Source organism: Ranitomeya variabilis, chromosome 7 (assembly GCF_051348905.1).
Source record: "Ranitomeya variabilis isolate aRanVar5 chromosome 7, aRanVar5.hap1, whole genome shotgun sequence".
NCBI lineage: Eukaryota > Metazoa > Chordata > Amphibia > Anura > Dendrobatidae > Ranitomeya > Ranitomeya variabilis.
Window position 1 is genome coordinate 109,288,242 of NC_135238.1, and position 19,074 is coordinate 109,307,315.

General features: G+C 43.3%; 1 protein-coding gene across 4 annotated transcripts in view; it reads right to left on the minus strand.

Moving 5' to 3' along the window:
- Positions 1-19,074, minus strand: part of HIBCH (3-hydroxyisobutyryl-CoA hydrolase) — a 962,330-nt gene that overhangs the window by 264,210 nt on the left and 679,046 nt on the right. For 3 of the 4 annotated variants that reach the window (XM_077275661.1, XM_077275658.1, XM_077275657.1), the window contains one exon: positions 12,875-12,994. The exons of the other annotated variant lie outside the window; for it this stretch is intronic. In XM_077275661.1, the coding sequence (XP_077131776.1) occupies positions 12,875-12,994 (120 nt within the window). The remainder of the gene's footprint in view (positions 1-12,874; positions 12,995-19,074) is intronic. 4 annotated transcript variants of the gene reach the window in all.

Here is a 19,074-nt window from a genome sequence, read left to right on the forward strand (position 1 = left end):
CATACATAACTAAACACAGAAAATATATGCCTACCTAACTGAGAATTTGTTTCCTTTATTTCAGGCTGCTGCTCCTGCTGCTGCCGCTGAAGGTTCTCCCAGACACTCCCAGAGTCGGCGGACTCGTCGCCGCGGTCGGCCATCAGTGAGTTTTTTTTTTTTTTGGGAGGGGGATTCTATTGGTACTTTAGTGTTTCAGTGTACTAATTTGTTTGTTTTTCTTTTTTTTTTTTGGCACAGGCTTCACAGCGTGTTCCCGCAGAAGAGGATGATGATGATGACGACATAGACATTGAGAATCTCATCGAGGAGGTTCGCGAGCGGGAGCCGCTGTGGAACATGGCTGACCGCAGGCATGCCGATACCGGTGTCACCCGTCGGCTCTGGGACGAAGTGTGTCGCAACCTGTTTCCAAGGCGGGAGAGCCTTCATCCTCAGCAGCTGAGCAAACTAGGTAAGTATTCACTTTCCAGTGATGTTTTGAGCTGACTGTAATGTATTGCATTTACCAAATTTTTTTTTTTCTTTTGATTCTTGTCTTCACAGTTGGAAAGGTTAGGAAGCGGTGGCGGTCACTGAGGGATCGCTTTAAGAGGGAATTCAACGAGGAGATGCAGGCCCCGAGTGGCTCTGCAGGAAGGAGGAGGAGCAAATACAAATATGGCCCGGCCCTCTCCTTCCTGAGGCGAACCATGCTGAGCAGAGTGTAAGTATTCTACAGCCCACTAATAACCATGTTAACCTGTCTACTTAGTTTGCTTTCAGTCAGGGCTTTTTCATTCCAATGTATTAATTTCTTTTGTTTTTTCTTTCACAGCACCTTCTCCAGCCACCGCGCGCCTGCATCTTCCTCTGCGCCCTCTGGAGCGATCCCTCCTGAGTCCGCCACTGAGGGCCACGTCGGTAGGCCCCACACCACTGTCCCCTCCTCTGACCCCTCTGTCCCCTCCTCTGACCCCTCTGTCCCCTCCACTTCATCCGCCCCAAGCAGTGGAGCATTATTGCAGGCTTCATTGCTTGCATCTGATGCTGAACAGTTAGCGTTCCCTTTACCCCACCCCTCTGATCTTGCCACCTCGAGACCACCATTAGGTTCGTGGCGTCAGCGACAGAGGGGTCAGGAAAGGAGCGATGCTCCTGAATTCTTACACCTGAATGCATCCTTCCAAGGCTCTTTCAAAATTTTGGGAGAGCAAGTGACTGCTGGTTTCAACATGGTGCAATCCCGCATCAGTGAAACAAGCCAGGAAACCAGCAGTCGCTTGTATAGGCTGCATTCAGCTGTAAGTCCCGATCCGGCCAATATTTTTTTTCAATCCATGCTCAGGAGCATGGAGAAGCTTTCTTTTGAGCAACAGATGCGGGTAATGAATACCTGCCATAATGCTCTACTGCAGGCCGTCAATGACCCCCAATCTACCCACACACCTCCCCACACCTCCACTCCAATTCCACCCCAGGCCCCACCCCAGGCCCCATTTCCACACCATGCCCAACCCCAGGCCCCATTTCCACACCATGCCCAACCCCAGGCCCCATTTCCACACCATACCCCCCATTACCAAACCCAGCCCCAATACCCACACCAGCACCATTACCAAACCCAGCTCCAATCCCCACACCAGCACCATTACCAAACCCAGCCACAAACCCCACGCCAGCCCCATTACCCAACCCAGTCCCACTACCCTACCCAGTCACAATACCCAACCCAGTCCCCACAACCATCCCGGCCCCCAGACCAAATTCCTTCCCCAATGTTTTCTTTACCCAGCTTTTCTCTTCCCCCTACCCCAACACCACCCCCCTCTGGTCAGCCTCTTGGTTTCCCCCCCCTTCCACTGCACCCCAAACAAGTAGGGTTTCCCCACCTATCGACGTGGTCCAACCTTCCTGCCCCTCCTCCCCTCGTATCTCCACCCCACACTTTGAAGACTTGTAAAGTGTTAATGTAAATATTATTTTAAAAAATGTGCAAATTTTCCACAAAAAAAAATTGGAAAATAAATATCAATTTTTTTGGAAAAAAAAAAAATATTTTTTTAAAAAAGAGTTCAAATAAAATTTTCTCTGATTTAAATTCTATTCTTTGTGTGTGTGTGTGGATTTATTAAGGTAATATAATAAAAAAGGTTTAATAAAAACAAACACCAGACATGTGAAAGGTATAACATAATGGTTTTACTAGCAAGAAAACCACGCTTTTGGGCCTTTTTTTTTTTTTTTTTTGTTTTGGTAGAAACACATTTTTTACATAAACTAAACACATGGGAAACAGGTTACACAATCATGTCTTGCCACGGGATCCGCCCGACAGGTGAGACAAAATAATCTGCAAACTGGTCCCTCATCCTTGTGACTGAACCTGTAGAGCGAACCGAGCTGCTGCGGTAGTCCCACAAGGTGGTCTCCAACTCTTCATCATCCAAGGAAACGGGCTCCTTTGAAAGGACAAAGTTGTGGAGCACCACACAGGCTTTAACTACCTCATCTATAGTTGTTGTTTTCAGTTTGATAGCCGTCAGCAGAACTCGCCACTTCGCCGTCAATATGCCAAAGGAACACTCCACTACTCTTCGTGCTCTAGTAAGCCGGTAATTAAAGACCCGCTTGGTATGGTTTAAGTTCCGGCTACTGTACGGTTTCAGTAGGTGCGGCGACAGTTGAAAGGCTTCATCACCTACAAAAACATATTCCATGGCTGGGTCATTTGTTCCTGGCAGTGGTCTGGCTGGCGGGAAATCGTAGGTCTCTCCATAAAGGCAACGACCCATTGGAGAGTTTTTAAGAACTTGCGAATCGTTGGACCGCCCATATGCTCCGATGTCCACGGCAAGGAACCTGCAGTTGGCGTCTGCAATAGCCATAAGGACGATGGAGAAATACTTCTTATAATTATAATACTCCGATCCTGTTCCTGCCGGTTTCGCAATCCTTATATGTTTCCCGTCAACTGCACCCACACAATTAGGGAAATTGCAAATTTGCTGAAACTCTTCAGCACTTCGCAACCAGATTTCCATGGATGGTTGGGGGATATACTCTGGTTGCAAAGTGGTCCAAACAGCCTGACATGTGTCCTTCACTATTCCAGAGATAGTGGAAATGCCCAGCCTGAATTGATAATGGAGTGAAGTCATAGATTCACCCGTAGCTAGGAAACTTTAAAAAAAAAAAAAAAAATGTTAGAAAAAATTGCACAGACCAACAAGTTTCAATATGGCACTGTTAATTTTTTTTTAAGGACAGGACACACAATAAAACCAGCATGAAACCGGTGTAAAAAAACAGTGGAATGTCCGCCAAGAAAACCAAAATTACATGCTGCAGAAAATAGTGCGCAGTATGCCAGCGCAGTATTGTCTGCAGCATGTAATATAACATTAAAAATGACCAATGACAGAAAAAAAAACAGTTGCATGTCATCAAACCCCCCCAAAAAAACACTGCAGAAAAGGCAACGCAATATTTCAGCGCAGTATTTTCTGCAGTCTGTTATCTAACATTCAATATCAGCAATGACATTTAAATAAAGCAGTGGAATGTCCGCCAAGAAAACTAAAATTACATGCTGCAGAAAATAGTGCGCAGTATGTCAGCACAGTATTGTCTGCAGCATGTAATATAACATTAAAAATGACCAATGGAAGAAAAAAAAAGAGGCTTACCGCAGGGTCACCATCAGCCGCTCCGCCGGTGTGATGGCAAGCCTCATCCTTGTGTCCTGTCTTCGGATGACATCCTCCATTTTTGCAAGCAAAAAATCAAAATGTTCCATCCTCATCCGCACGTAGTTGTGGAATTTGTGTGGATTGTGCCGCAACTCCAGGTACAGAGTGGAGTGGACACCCCGGGTCATCCGTAGTTCATTAATCGGATGTATCCAGTCGCCTCCGTCTCCGTTGCTGCAGAAGCATCCTACGCCTTTCCGCTGCCGCCTCCTTCTCCCGTACTATGATATCCAGGCGATTCGTCTCAAAGATAACGTCGGTAACCAAACTAGCAATCCTCCCAAGAACACCTTCCATCGCTGCCACAAAACTAAAACCCTCAAAGATGGGCTGTAAAAACAAGAACTATATAGTTTTTCAAATTTTCCAGTAGCCAATCAAATTTGGGAGCCTCCCATTTTAAAAACGGATCCGTCGGAAAAACGGATACAACGGATGGTAAAACGTATGCAACACATCCAGTATTTTCGACGGAAACGTTTAGCGGATTTGCGATGGATCCGTCGAAATGCTGGATGCGTGGCATACGTTTGTCACCGTTTTTCAATTTTTTGACGCATCCGTTTTTTCGGAAAAAAAACGGATTTGCGACGTAATGCAGTTAACGCTAGTGTGAAAGTACCCTAACCTCTTAACCCCCGAGCCTGTTTTCATCTTCATGACTGGGCCAAATTTTACAATTCTAAGCAGTGTCACTTTATGAGGTAATAACTCAGGAACGCTTCAACAGATTCCACTGATTCTGAGAATGCTTTTTTTTTGTGACATATTGTACTTCATCCTAGTGGTAAAATTTATTCGATATGACTTGCATTTATTTGTGAAAATAATGGAAATTTGGCAAAAATGTGGAAAATTTAGCAATTTTCAAAGTTTGAATTTTTTTTGCCTTTAAATCAGAAAGATACAGTATGTCACATAAAATAGTAAATAAATAACATTTCCCACATGTCTACTTTATATAAGCACAATTTATGAAACAAAATATTTATTTATTTGGAAGTTATAAGTTGACCAGCAATTTTTTATTTTTCCCACAAAATTTACAGAACCATTTTCTTAGGGACCACATCACATTTTAATTGACTTTGAGGGGTCTATATAACAGGAAATACCCAAAAGTGAAACCATTCTAAAACTGCACCCCTCAAGGTGCTCAAAACAACATTCAAGAAGCTTATGAACTCTTCAAATGCTTCACAAGAATTAATGGAATGTGGAGGGAAAACATTTACATTTAACTTTTTTCACTAAAAGACCCAATTTTTTGTATTTTTACAAGGGTAACAGCAAAAAGTGGAACCTAAAATTTGTGCAATTTCTCCTTTGCATGCGGATACCCCATATGTGGGAGAAAAATACTGTTTGGGCACACGGCAGGGTTCGGAAGGGAAGGTGCGCCATTTGACTTCAATATAAAATTTGCTGGATTAGCGGACGCCATGTTGCATTTGGAGAGTCCCTGTTGTGCTCAATAGCGGATCCCATAGAAACACCCCACAAGTGACCCCATTTTGGAAGCTAGCCCCCCTAAGGAACTTATCTAGATGTGTGATGAGCACTTTAAACCCCCAGGTGCTTCACAGAAGTTTATAATGTAGATCTGTGAAAACAAAATATCACATTTTTTCCACAAAAATAATCTTTTAGCCCCAATTATTTTTATTTTTGCAAGGGCAACAGGAGAAATTGAACCCTAAAAGTTGTGAAATTTCTCCTGAGTAAACTGATATCCCATATGTGGGGGAAAACCACTGTTTGAGCACATGGCAGGGCTCAGACGGGAAGGAAAACCATTTGACTTTTTCAATGCAAAATTGGATGGAATTGAGAGCGAATGCCATGTTGCATTTGGAGAGCCCCTGATGTGACTAAACAGTGGAAATTACCCTCAAGGAACATATCTAGATGTGTGGTGACCACTTTGAAACCCCAGTTGAGTTGTGAAAATAATTTTATATTTAGTGACCCTATAGTGAGTTAGTGACGCACGTGAGTTATGCAGTGTGCGTAAGGCTGGCATACGTGAGTAGTGTAGGGTGCACCAGGTTGGCATATGAGTTGTGTGGTGTACATCAGGTTGGCATATGTAAGTTCTGTAAGCCAAAAATAAAGTTATTAATCCATGGATGAGTGTTAGAGTCTGAAATAGCTTTTCATACACAGACCAGGTTTGTCAGGGCAGGCGTCACACTGATAAATGGTGTCCTTTCGTATTCCCCTTCTATAACACACTTTGAACCCTTTTTGAGTTCTTTCTCTCTATGCAGTTTGATGGACCTCATCGGGGAAATGTTGCCCTGGGACAACACGGGCACTTTCACTTCTGGAAGTACTGAACCCGCTTCTACCTGACTTCCAAATATTAGGGCCTTGATCACTACCTCCTCTAACTGAAGGAAAATCCCGGTCTGACCTTCACATCATGATAGCAGGATAGCTTAGTACATTGCCATCCGAACAATGTGTACGGCAAGCTTCTTGTACCACACCTTGGGTTTTTTCATGGCACTGTTTAGCTGGAGGACTTGATCAGAGAGATCAACTACACCCATGTTCTTATTGTACCCCAGTACACACTGTGGTTTGTGGACCTGTATAGCGGTACCTTGTACAGTGCTGGGAATGCTGCCATCAAGAAAACATTCTTGTCCTTGTACTTGACCACCAGCATGTTGTTGCTACATTGGGCTCTGCTCTCACCCTTTATGAGCAGCTGCCCAATTAGTGTCCTAGGGAGGCCTCTCTGATTTTTGCGGACAGTACCAGAGGCTGCAGTAGCTCGCACAGAGAGGGACTAGAGCAGTGGGATGCTGGCATAAAAGTTATCTACATTGAGATGATAACCTTGATCCAGCAGTGAGTGCGCCAAATCCCACACAAATTTCTCACTCATTCCCAGGACAGGGGGCATTCAGGGGGTTGAATCCAGGTATCCTTCCCTTCATAAACTCTAACCATGTGAGTGTACCCTATGGTATGCTAACACAGCTTATAGGTTTAATTCCGTACCTGGCCCTCTTATTGGGCAGGTATTGCTGTAATTTGAGCCTCCTCTTGAAAAGGATTAGGGACTCATCCATGCAGATGTCCCTTTAAGGGTTATATACCTCAGAAAACTTACATGGGAGAAACAAGAGTCAAAAAACTGGCCAAAAAAGTGACATAAAATTATATTTATTAATAATTCATTATCCACTAAAAGACATCATATATAATAGTACAACGTTTGTAAACAGTGACTAAATCCAAAGTGCAACCAGTGCTCCAGGTTCACAAGATGGGACAATAGTATCCAAATTATTGCGGTGACAGTAACTTATAGCCTCTGCATATATGCAATTAGTTCTGATGCGTGCTAAAATGTGTACCGTAGTGGCGTAATATCATCAACCATATAACGAATCATACACTGACATCCCGCAATATGTAACATATTGGTAACAAAACTAAGGGGATTAATTACCCATAGATGTCCGTAGTGGCCCGTCCGGATCCTGGATTCGTGCCCCAACGCGCGTTTCGCGTTCGTATGTGACCACTTCCTCAGGGGGTGAAAACTTGTTGCTGATGTGCTCAATAACGGGCCAAACTTGGAAAAGTAGGTAAAAGTTTGGGTCATCTCGAGGAGGACATTGCGCACTACCACTGTAATGCAACAATTTGTGGATGGCCTCATAGTGTGTCCGGGGCATAGCTGTAATGCTGCTGCAGTGCAGTATAGTGCAACCTCCACGAGGGGATGCTGGTGAGGGAAGAAAGGTAGCACACATAGAGTAACACCACTGAGCAGCAGCACAAGCACCACCAAGTGGCGAAAGAGAGGTCAGATGAGCAGAGTCAGAAACCGACAGGACAAGAAATACCAGAGGTAACAGCAATACACATGGTCAAATACAAGCCAGAAGTCAGGGCCAGATGGGAGCAGATATAACTGAGATGAGAGACAGTAAAACAGGTAAGAAGCCAAGCCGGGTCACATACCAAGAGGTCCAAGAACAGGGAGTGAACACTAAGACAAAGTGGGAAAGCAGAAAAGGGAAGTCACTGGAACAGAATACATGGGCAGAGGACAAACACGGTATCAAGGGGTCAGCTGCTCTAGCCTGGAAGCATGAACAATCACTAACATTGGTCTGCAGGCCACAGCAGACTGAAATAACCACCCTGCATGACCAGACCGGGTAGAAAATAACAAGAAACAAATCCCGGCCTGGATCATGACAATAGCCATGCGGAAGAGTGGAGTGTTAAACAAAACGTCAAAACACTACAATTTTGCAGAATTTCTGTCTTCATCACTATCCCCATGTGAAGATCCAGACCCCAAAACTTCATAATTTTTATGGCATCTACAGGGGTACAGTGGGCAAATGATGTGTCGGATTTTGAGGTAAAAATTGTTGTTTGTACAAATTGGTCTGCGACACCATGAGATTTACAAAATCTTCAGAGAAAAAGACTTTGAAAAAGTCTATTTCTGTGAGGCCAGTGGCATCAAATTGGATTCCTGATTGCACCATGAAATCAGGAATCTGTGGCTCATAAGTTTCGAGAGGTGAGGTCTATACAGGGTCAGTAACGGTGGGTGCTGGTTCATTTTCTGTCTTGGGGCGTCTGCGTGGCGGTTCAGTATCACTTGAGGAAGAGGAGGAGGAAAAATAAAGGAAGATGGGATCCTCTCCATCACTGTCAATGTCGAAGGCAAGAAAAGTGTATCCACACAAAGAAAGATGAATAAACGGCACCAGGGCAGTTTGCACTGTTGTGTAGCAGATCCACTTGATAATCGGCATGCAGCTTTGCAAAATTATGGGTAATTGGTGCTCAGCATTGTGACAGAAGTAAGAAATCCATGGGAGCGGCAGGTGTCCACCTTCCTTTCCCCGCATCCCTCTGAACACCTGCCGCTCCCATGGATTTCGCTTGTTGAAACCTTTATGGTATAATAAAGATAACCACTCCACTGCAGATGGGTGAGTGCTGCATTTTTCTTCAATTTTTACAAGGAAAGTGTATGCCTCCTCCACTGAATATCGGTTTTGTAATGAGCAGGATAACATTTTTCACGTATGTAGTGTTTGTACCAACTTTTATTCAGGTGTGTTTGTCAGTGCTTGGTGTAAACTTATATTTTTATTTAGAAGAGAAAAAAAAGAAAACAATATAGAAAGAAAATTATAAAAATTTGGTAAAATAAAAAACAAGCTTACTAAACAGACATTAGTAAAAAACAAATTACTGATTGCCCGCTTTTGACACTAAACCTGATTCAATTCAGTAAAAAATACTGTAGTAGTAGGCATATTTTACTGCCCATAATCTAAATTATTTTTTTTGAATCTCTTTGAAAACAAAAAAAAGCCTTCAACAACTGTTCCCTAATCTAATCCTATCAACTAATCTATATATTTTTTTCTATTAACTGATGCTAAAAATACTGTAGCAAAGTAGCAAATGACGATTACTAAGGTATATTTTTACTGTCCCTATCTAATCTAATCCTATCAACTAATCTAAATGATTTTTTACTTAATTATTTTTTCACCAAAAAAACCCAAAACAACAGGAGGCCTGTCAGTGATGTTCGTTGCCAACCATCGCTCGACAACTGTAGGATACATGCACGGATGTCGTTCAAAAACAGCATAAAAAAATAGAGAGGGGGAATAAAAAGCATGGGTGCTAATCAGTGGTGTATGTCTGATCAGCAGCTTAGCGGCTGTAGGAGGCACACACGGAGTGGTGCAAAGGAGGGAGGGGGTGAATAGTTAGTTAAAAAAAGTTGTTGAAAACAGCCAGCACAAGTGTGGATTTGAGTCACTAATCAACGCTCGGTGGCTGTAAGATGCGCTCATGGAGGTGGTGCAAAGAGGTGGAGAAATGGACAGGGACAAATAAAGTTCTGAAAACCAGCGAGCATGGACATTGATCAGTGATTTGCATCACTGATCAGCGTTCAGCGGCTGCAGGACGCACTAAAAAAGAATTGCCAAAAAATGAGCGATCAAGTACTGAACAGCGCACGGTAGGGAGGAGGGGTAGCAGACTGATAAAAAAGGGGAGGGAAGGGGGGAGGGGAATTAGGGAGGACTAGGAAAGATCAGGCAAGGATCAGGTAGAGATCAGGAACTTTTTTTCTTGTTAGCAGGATCAGCAAGAGAAGCAGCAGCAATCACAGCGATGGCATAGGCTTCTGTGGCACAAGGCCCAACAAGGTGCACAAAGCGAAACAGTGATCGCCCTGTACAAATCCGCAGCTTAAATGAGGACGTACAGGGCGGTCACTGCCAGGTCACACCGCATCTTTGCGTTCTGATTGGTGCAATCGATGTCATTGTCTATAGCACCAATCGGAGCTGGCCCTATTGACGCCGTAGTTGCTAAGCTCCAGGCTACGATTGGTGTTTTTACGGTACCCATCCTAGGCTGGACATCAGTGTTTCAGGCTTTCTGATTGCCTTAAAGGGCCACTGTCACCCCCTCCAGCCGTTATGAACTAAAAGAGCCACCTTGTGCAGCAGTAATGCTGCAGTCTAACAAGGTGGCTCTTTTAGTTTTTGATTAAGTTATTACCTCAATAAAGCGTTTTGAAAATTGTCCACAAAGACCAGATATTGTACCTGGAGGCGGTCCTAAGCGTCCTGTATGAATCCCCCAACGGCCGTCACTCTTCTCTTCAGGGGCGATGGTCGCCGCCCCCTTCGCGCTTTTTCTTCTTAAATCCGGCGCCTGCGCTGTGCGTGCCTGCCTGGGGCAGGCGCAGTCTTCATTGTCGGTCATAGCGCAGATCCAGGGCTCCTGACAGCGGCGGCGGCGGAGCTGTTACCCCAGTGGTGGCCGCTGTCTTCAGGCTCCTCCGGACGCGGTGCGGTGTTATCCAGCGCTGTACGGTGTTATCCAGCGCTGTACAGGCTCCATGGACGTCACTGCGCTCCAGCAGCTGGAAAACTACAACTCCCAGCATGCCCTGACTGCCAGGTCTATCGGGGGACGCTGGGAAATGTAGTTTTCCTGCAGCTGGTGCAGAACAGACGGCAGAGGCTTGCTGTATTCAGCAACAGGGTGGCCGCACTGCCCACACAGGCGCAGTCAGGCACCCTGCGTCTGAGTGTGACTCACAATGAACACTGCGCAGGCCCCAGGCAGGCACGCACAGCGCAGGCGCCAGATTTAAGAAGAAACACCGCGAAGGGGGCGGAAACCAGCGCCCCTGAAGAGAAGAGTGACGGCCGTTGGGGGATTCATACAGGACGCTTAGGACCGCCTCCAGGTACAATATCTGGTCTTTGTGGACAATTTTCAAAACGCTTTATTGAGGTAATAACTTAATCAAAAACTAAAAGAGCCACCTTGTTAGACTGCAGCATTACTGCTGCACAAGGTGGCTCTTTTAGTTCATAACGGCTGGAGGGGGTGACAGTGGCCCTTTAAACACTGAGAATCACTGCGATTGGCTGTTCAGGATCATGGCACGATTAGTCATGGTGGTTGCATGATTGACATGACGTATATATACTGCATTGGTTGGGAAGTCCTTCCTGACTATGACATACACATACTGCAAATGTCGGGAAGGGGTTAACCTTATGTTCTTATCTGAGATTGATGTCTTGTGGATATGAGGACCTATGGAAGATTCCTTGTCTCAATCTGTCTGCCAAGCTGTGTTGTGTTTTTTGCTGGGTTGTATTTGGGCATTTGACAGATTCATCAGCACTCAGACATTGTGAGTGAATTAACTTTTTCACTTGGGACATGCAGCAACTGTTATCTTATCATCACAAAGTAGGGGATTAAGAGTGTATTTACTCACACAAGACAAAGAGCTCACACAGTACAGTACAGTATTAGCAAACTAACAATTAAAGGTACCTTCACACGAAACGACTTTACAAGGAGAATGACAACGATCCGATCGCTGCAGCGTCGCTGTTTACATCGCTGTAGAGATGTCAAACACAACAGCTCCAGAACGACGCAGGAGTGATCCTGTGACGTAGCGGTGACGCACTTATCGTTCTCACAGGTCGTTAGCTCCATGTTTAACATTGCTGACATCGTTGCTTTTGCTGTCAAACACGACGATACACGCCGATCTGACGACCAAATAAAGTTCTGAACTTTAATCAACGACCAGCGATATCACAGCAGGATCCAGATCGCTGCTGCGTGTCAAACACAACGATATCGCTATCCAGGACGCTGCAACGTCACGGATCGTTGTCGTTCTCGTTGTAAAGTCGTTTCGTGTGAAGGTACCTTAACACACTGCCATCTGCTTTCTGCTCAAGAAAGTCCTTCACTCCTCCTCATCACCAGCAACCTCTTGTGTACTCCAGCAAACAGTAGTGGAGAAAGCCTAATTCTTGTTGCACTCAGATGAAAAAAAACCTCTGCTGACAGATTCTCATTAGTGGGAAGGGTTAGGAGTAGTGATGAGAGAATATACTTGTTATTCGAGATTTCCCGAGCACGCTCGGGTCACCTCCAAGTATTTTTTAGTGTTCGAAGATTTAGTTTTTCTCACCTCAGCTGAATGATTTACATCTCTTAGCAGGCTTGATTACATGTTTGGATTCCCTAGCAACCAGGCATCCCCCACATGTACTTATGCTGGCTAACAGATGTAAATCATTTAACTGCGGCGATGAAAACGAAATCTCCGAGCACTAAAAAATACTCAGAGGACACCCGAGAGTGCTCAAGAAATCTCGAGTAACGAGTATATCCGCTCATCACTAGTTAGGAGTAAAGCAGAGAACACCAATAAAAGAGCCAGATGAACCCAGTGACTTTATCATATGATTTACCCTTCATGAAATGGTTGATTAAAACAAATTAAACATTTACAGAAATTCTGCTAAAAAAAAAATAAAGTAGAGGAAAAGTAAAGTGCAAATTCTCAAATCACTTATTTGCACAAGTTAAAAACCAATTTGGTTCACTGCCAATGTAGAAGAGTGGGTAGCTGGTGGGTTGGGAAATTAACTTTCCATTACAATATCTTGCCCTAACCTTAACTTAATCTAAGGTTATAACTTTTGAAGTGACCTGGTAAAGTCCACTTAGATTCATTTGCCTTATCCTGAATGTGGAGTGAAATGCAAAATATAATAATTTTTGTTCAAAGATGTTCTTACCATGCTTGCCTGGCTTAGTCTGTATTCCATGGTTAGCACCTCTTTCAGTGTTAAGGAAGATCCATTTTTCAGTTGTCTGAATGTTACTTTTAAAGATGTTGGAGACATTTTTGAAAGTGTCTGTTAAAATAACAATTTTAAATTTTTTATGAAAAATGCAAAATTCATGGCAACACAAAAATATTTCCTAATGGACAAATACTCTTTATTTGTTAAGTTTTAACAATGCCTTATAACTGCAGGCTAAAAAGACCCTTCCCTAATAACCTCCCACTCCAACATCACTGAAGGAGAGCTTACTCCCTCCGTTCCAAATCACACCTCACCACCTGTGCACTTGACCCCATCCCTTCCTACCTGCTCCCCAACCTCACTAAGATGCTCACTCTAGCCCTAACCCATCTTTTCAACCTATCGCTATCTTCTGGTACCTTCCCCTCTGCCTTCAAACATGCCACAATCACACTCATACTAAAAAAAACTAACATTGACCCAACTGCTATGCCCAGCTATTGCCCCATATCACCTTGTATGCAGCTTGATTCATACGTCCTTCACAAAGATTAACCTGCCCAATTCCAGCCTTGCTGAAGCATTCCCAGATCATCACCGATCCTCCACCAAATTTCACAGTGGGTGTAAAACACTTTGGCTTGTACGCCTCTCCAGGTCTCTGTCTAACCATTAGACGACCAGGTGTTGGGTAAAGCTGAAAATTAGATTCTGATGAAGATTACCTTACTCCAGTCCTCTATGGTTCAATCCTTATGGTCTTTGGCAAACTTCAGCCTGGCTCTCCTTTGTTTCTCATTGATGAAAGGCTTTTATCCAGCTTTACATGACTTAAGTCCTGCCTCTAGAAGCCTGTAATGAACTGTTCTTGCCATGCACTTCAGTCCAGCTGCCATTTGCCATTCCTTTTGTAGGTCATTTGATGTCATCCTGCGGTTGCTGAGTGACATTCGAATAAGATGATGGTCATCCCGGTCAGTGGAGAGGCGTTTTTGCCCTCTGCCGGTCTGTAGCTTTGTTGACCCCAATGTCTGCTCTTTGACGTTGTTGTAATGGACTGCCACCTTAGAAATTTTAAGCATGGAGGCAACATCACGCTCACTGTGTCCCTCTGCTAGTAAAGACAGAATTGAGACCATCTTTTCCTCCCTCAAGACTTTTCTTTTCAACTCCTTTGGCATGGTTCAAAGGGTTAAAAGTTATTTTTTTCATTCCTATTACTTTTGGGATATTACTAGCACTTGTTTTGCCATCCAGATTGTCCTATTTCAAGAGGATTGTGAACACCACAGCAGTGTTTTTTTATACTTTCCTTAGTTAAATAAGATTTGGTCCAGGCGATCACCTAATCAGAGCAAATTAAGTAGAATGAGGTGTTCTCTGGTTGGAATTCAACAGACACTGGAATGGAATGGCTGTCAGACATGTAGTAAGCTGATTTTTATAAAACTGTGCAGTTGTCTCTTGATTTTTGCCAGAGCTGTATGTCTGTGTATCTTCCTTTCCATGACAGTGAAACCCAAAGTCAAATAAATGCCAATTTTATTGAATCACTAAAGGGAATGCATTATCTTTTTTAATAAGTAAACCCTTATAATCACTTTCTGTTTCATCATTGACCAAGTATTTTTTTTATCCTCACATTAAAACAGCCAAAGATTTTTTTTCTTTCTCTGTCACAACAGCTATATGAGGACTTATTATTTGTAGGATGAGTGGTATTTTTAATAACATTATTTATTGAACATATAATTTATGGACTAGATTTTACACTTAATTTTAGGGTGTGGGAGTTGGAGAGACCATGTATAAAAAAACATTTATTCTGCCATTATTTTCTGCATGCTTTTCTTATACTATTTACCATTGAGTAAAATTATTAATTTAAGCTCATTCTATATGTTGGAATCACTGCAGCAATAACAAACGTGTCTGTGTGTGGGAAGTGTGTGTGTATGTATGTACAGTGGTATGTACAAATTTGGCCACCCCTGGTCAAAATTACTGCTAAAGTGCACAGTTAAGCAAGCTGAAGATTAAATGATCTCTAAAATTAAAATACAAATTTCCTTTGTATTTAAAAAAAAGTCATTTTTTAAATTTTAAAAATTACAAAAAAGAAAATGGGCTGGCACAAAAGTTTGGGCACCCTGCATGGTTAGTACCTAGTAGCACCCTCTTATGCAAGTATCACAGCTTATAAACACTTTTTGTGTCCAGCCAAGAGTCTTTTAATTCCTGTTTGAGGGATTTTCACCATTCTTACTTGTAAAATTCTTCCAGTTCTATAAGATTCATGGGTCATCTTGCATGCACTGCTATTTTGATGTCTAGCCACAGATTTTAAATGATGGTCAGATCAGGGGCCTGTGAGGGCCATTGTAAAACCTTCAGCTTGTGCCTTTTGAGGTAGTCTGTTGTAGATTTTGACATGTGTTTAAGATCAAAATTCATTTGTAGAAGTCACTCTTTCCTCCACCAGTGAAATGTTACCTGTGCCATTGGCTGCAACACAAACCCAAAGCATGAATGATCCTCTGCCATGCTTATTGGTTGGCGAGATGTTCTTTTGCTGAAATTCTGTACACTTTTTTCTTCACACATACAGTGGGGCAAAAAAGTATTTAGTCAGTCAGCAATAGTGCAAGTTCCACCACTTAAAAAGATGAGAGGCGTCTGTAATTTACATCATAGGTAGACCTCAACTATGGGAGACAAACTGAGAAAAAAAAACCCAGAAAATCACATTGTCTGTTTCTTTTATCATTTTATTTGCATATTATGGTGGAAAATAAGTATTTGGTCAGAAACAAACAATCAAGATTTCTGGCTCTCACAGACCTGTAACTTCTTCTTTAAGAGTCTCCTCTTTCCTCCACTCATTACCTGTAGTAATGGCACCTGTTTAAACTTGTTATCAGTATAAAAAGACACATGTGCACACGCTCAAACAGTCTGACTCCAAACTCCACTATGGTGAAGACCAAAGAGCTGTCAAAGGACACCAGAAACAAAATTGTAGCCCTGCACCAGGCTGGGAAGACTGAATCTGCAATAGCCAACCAGCTTGGAGTGAAGAAATCAACAGTGGGAGCAATAATTAGAAAATGGAAGGTATTCAAGACCACTGATAATCTCCCTCGATCTGGGGCTCCACGCAAAATCCCACCCCGTGGGGTCAGAATGATCACAAGAACGGTGAGCAAAAATCCCAGAACCACGAGGGGGGACCTAGTGAATGAACTGCAGAGAGCTGGGACCAATGTAACAAGGCCTACCATAAGTAACACACTACGCCACCATGGACTCAGATCCTGCAGTGCCAGACGTGTCCCACTGCTTAAGCCAGTACATGTCCGGGCCCATCTGAAGTTTGCTAGAGAGCATTTGGATGATCCAGAGGAGTTTTGGGAGAATGTCCTATGGTCTGATGAAACCAAACTGGAACTGTTTGGTAGAAACACAACTTGTCGTGTTTGGAGGAAAAAGAATACTGAGTTGCATCCATCAAACACCATACCTACTGTAAAGCATGGTGGTGGAAACATCATGCTTTGGGGCTGTTTCTCTGCAAAGGGGCCAGGACGACTGATCCGGGTACATGAAAGAATGAATGGGGCCATGTATCGTGAGATTTTGAGTGCAAACCTCCTTCCATCAGCAAGGTCATTGAAGATGAAACGTGGCTGGGTCTTTCAACATGACAATGATCCAAAGCACACCGCTAGGGCAACGAAGGAGTGGCTTCGTAAGAAGCATTTCAAGGTCCTGGAGTGGCCTAGCCAGTCTCCAGATCTCAACCCTATAGAAAACCTTTGGAGGGAGTTGAAAGTCCGTGTTGCCAAGCGAAAAGCCAAAAACATCACTGCTCTAGAGGAGATCTGCATGGAGGAATGGGCCAACATACCAACAACAGTGTGTGGCAACCTTGTGAAGACTTACAGAAAACGTTTGACCTCTGTCATTGCCAACAAAGGATATATTACAAAGTATTGAGATGAAATTTTGTTTCTGACCAAATACTTATTTTCCACCATAATATGCAAATAAAATGATAAAAAAACAGACAATGTGATTTTCTGAATTTTTTTGTCTCAGTTTGTCTCCCATAGTTGAGGTCTACCTATGATGTAAATTACAGACGCCTCTCATCTTTTTAAGTGGTGGAACTTGCACTATTGCTGACTGACTAAATACTTTTTTGCCCCACTGTATCTTTGATATGTGAAGGTTTGTTTTTTCAGCGATAAACTTCAGCAGGCTCCCAGCTGCAATAGTGACCCGTGGGCACCCCACAATCGTGTCACAGGGTACCAATTAGACTCATTAAGCGAGAGAAGTGATACTGTCAGAGATGAACTCCAGTCCCATCTGTGCAGTTTATTTAATATAGCCTGTATCTCATACATGTTGAGGGGGCTCAGATGTTAAGGGAGCCCTCTCCAAGAGGGATCACCCCCGTAATCACGTACATATATGTGATATTGTGTCGGATGAAGGCAAACTGCCAAAACGTGCATCGGGTCTTATGGTGTGTGCTGTACCCTACACTACAGGTATTGCTTCATGTATAATACATTTGTATACTGACATTGAAGTGGAATGGGTGCTTTTGTTTTGCATTACGTGTGGATTTATCAGAGTGGCAAGTAATGTTTGGCCATGTAGGGCCCTTGGTTAACAGCTAACCATAGGTACCTACTCCCTTATTCGTATGCATATCCCCACCATATGTATCTGTTTAATTGTAGTATTTTCACTCACAATTTAACAATGACTCTGTAAAGATTCGTATGTGGAGGTTTTCATTATTTTTGCCCCAACTTGTGGTTTCCCACTTTTTAATACGTCTAGTCTGTATAGACAGAATTTTCTCTGTATTTAATACAAATTTATGTGTTTGTAATTGTTGATTCTAGTGTACATTTTGTTCATTATATGATGATATATGTTATATCATGCTAAGAAATTAAAAAAAAGTTTGTTATTTTATGAGACTCAAAACATTTTTATTTTACTGTAGACAGAGTGGTGTGAGGGCTTGCTTTTTTTGCAGGACAAACCATATTTTTTCATTGTTTAATTTGACTGGCGATACTAATCATACATATTTTTAAGGGCATTTTTATGTTTTTAGTATACCACATTTTAACTGTGAATTATGAGGTATTGTTTTCATTTTTTACTCTTAGAATTTATAATTTTTTCTTCAATATTTATTAGACCGATAAGAAGACTTATGTAACTATCTAGCCAGCGGGACCCGTCTCCAGGATACAGGGAGATCGGGCCCCGTCTGGTCGTAGGTTTCCTCGCAATCTTACTTACCCGGTCCACGCTCCCGCAATGCCTCTACAGACTGCGGCATCTTCCCAGCATGTCTCCTCCGCCTCCTCACTTCCGGGTTGCAAGAGAGCGAGCATAGGGCACGCTCGTGCGCCACTGTTAAAAGATTTAAAGGACCAGTGCACCTTTTCCTGTGTCACCTCTCAGACAATCACTGAGAGGCCTGTGTGTACTTAAGGTGCTCTCTTCCTTTGGGAGGTGCCTGGGCAACTTTGTGCAGTGTTTTTTAAGTTGCCGTTTTCAGGTTCCAGACTCTCACCTGCTCGTTCATCCTTATTTTTCCTTGTACTAATATCCCATGTGTTTCCTAGTGCTGGCATCCTGCCTACCTGCCATCCACCTGCGGACTCTGACGGTACCCACTGGCCAACTGGCCCTCCTTCTTCGGGTTACCTGGACCTTCCACTCTCCTCCCCTCTAAACCTCTGTTCCTATTGGGTCTGACCCTCTGGTGTAGGAGCTGTTGCATTCGAGTCTCCTTGGCTGCACCGGGACAATCCATGTGATAGGGGTCTGCTCGTCTGCCATCCCTCAGGGGAATTCGGTGTTTCGGCCCAGGGGGTTCTCCCTTGTGGGTTCTCCTGTGTAGTGTCCAAATAAAAGTCTTGTTTCAGCTGACGTCCTTGTCCATCTGGTTCCTTGGGTTCAGCTTCCACAGTGTCCTCTGTGGTCAAGTGAGTTCACTATCCTTGCTCCTCCCGCCCTTGGCGTGACAACTTAAATATGTGATCATTTACATTACACACTGCACTAATAGTGCAGTGTACTGTATTATACCTGTCTGTCACTGCTCTACTGACAGGCTGCCTACTAGATCCTGCCTTGGCAAGATCTAACAGCTA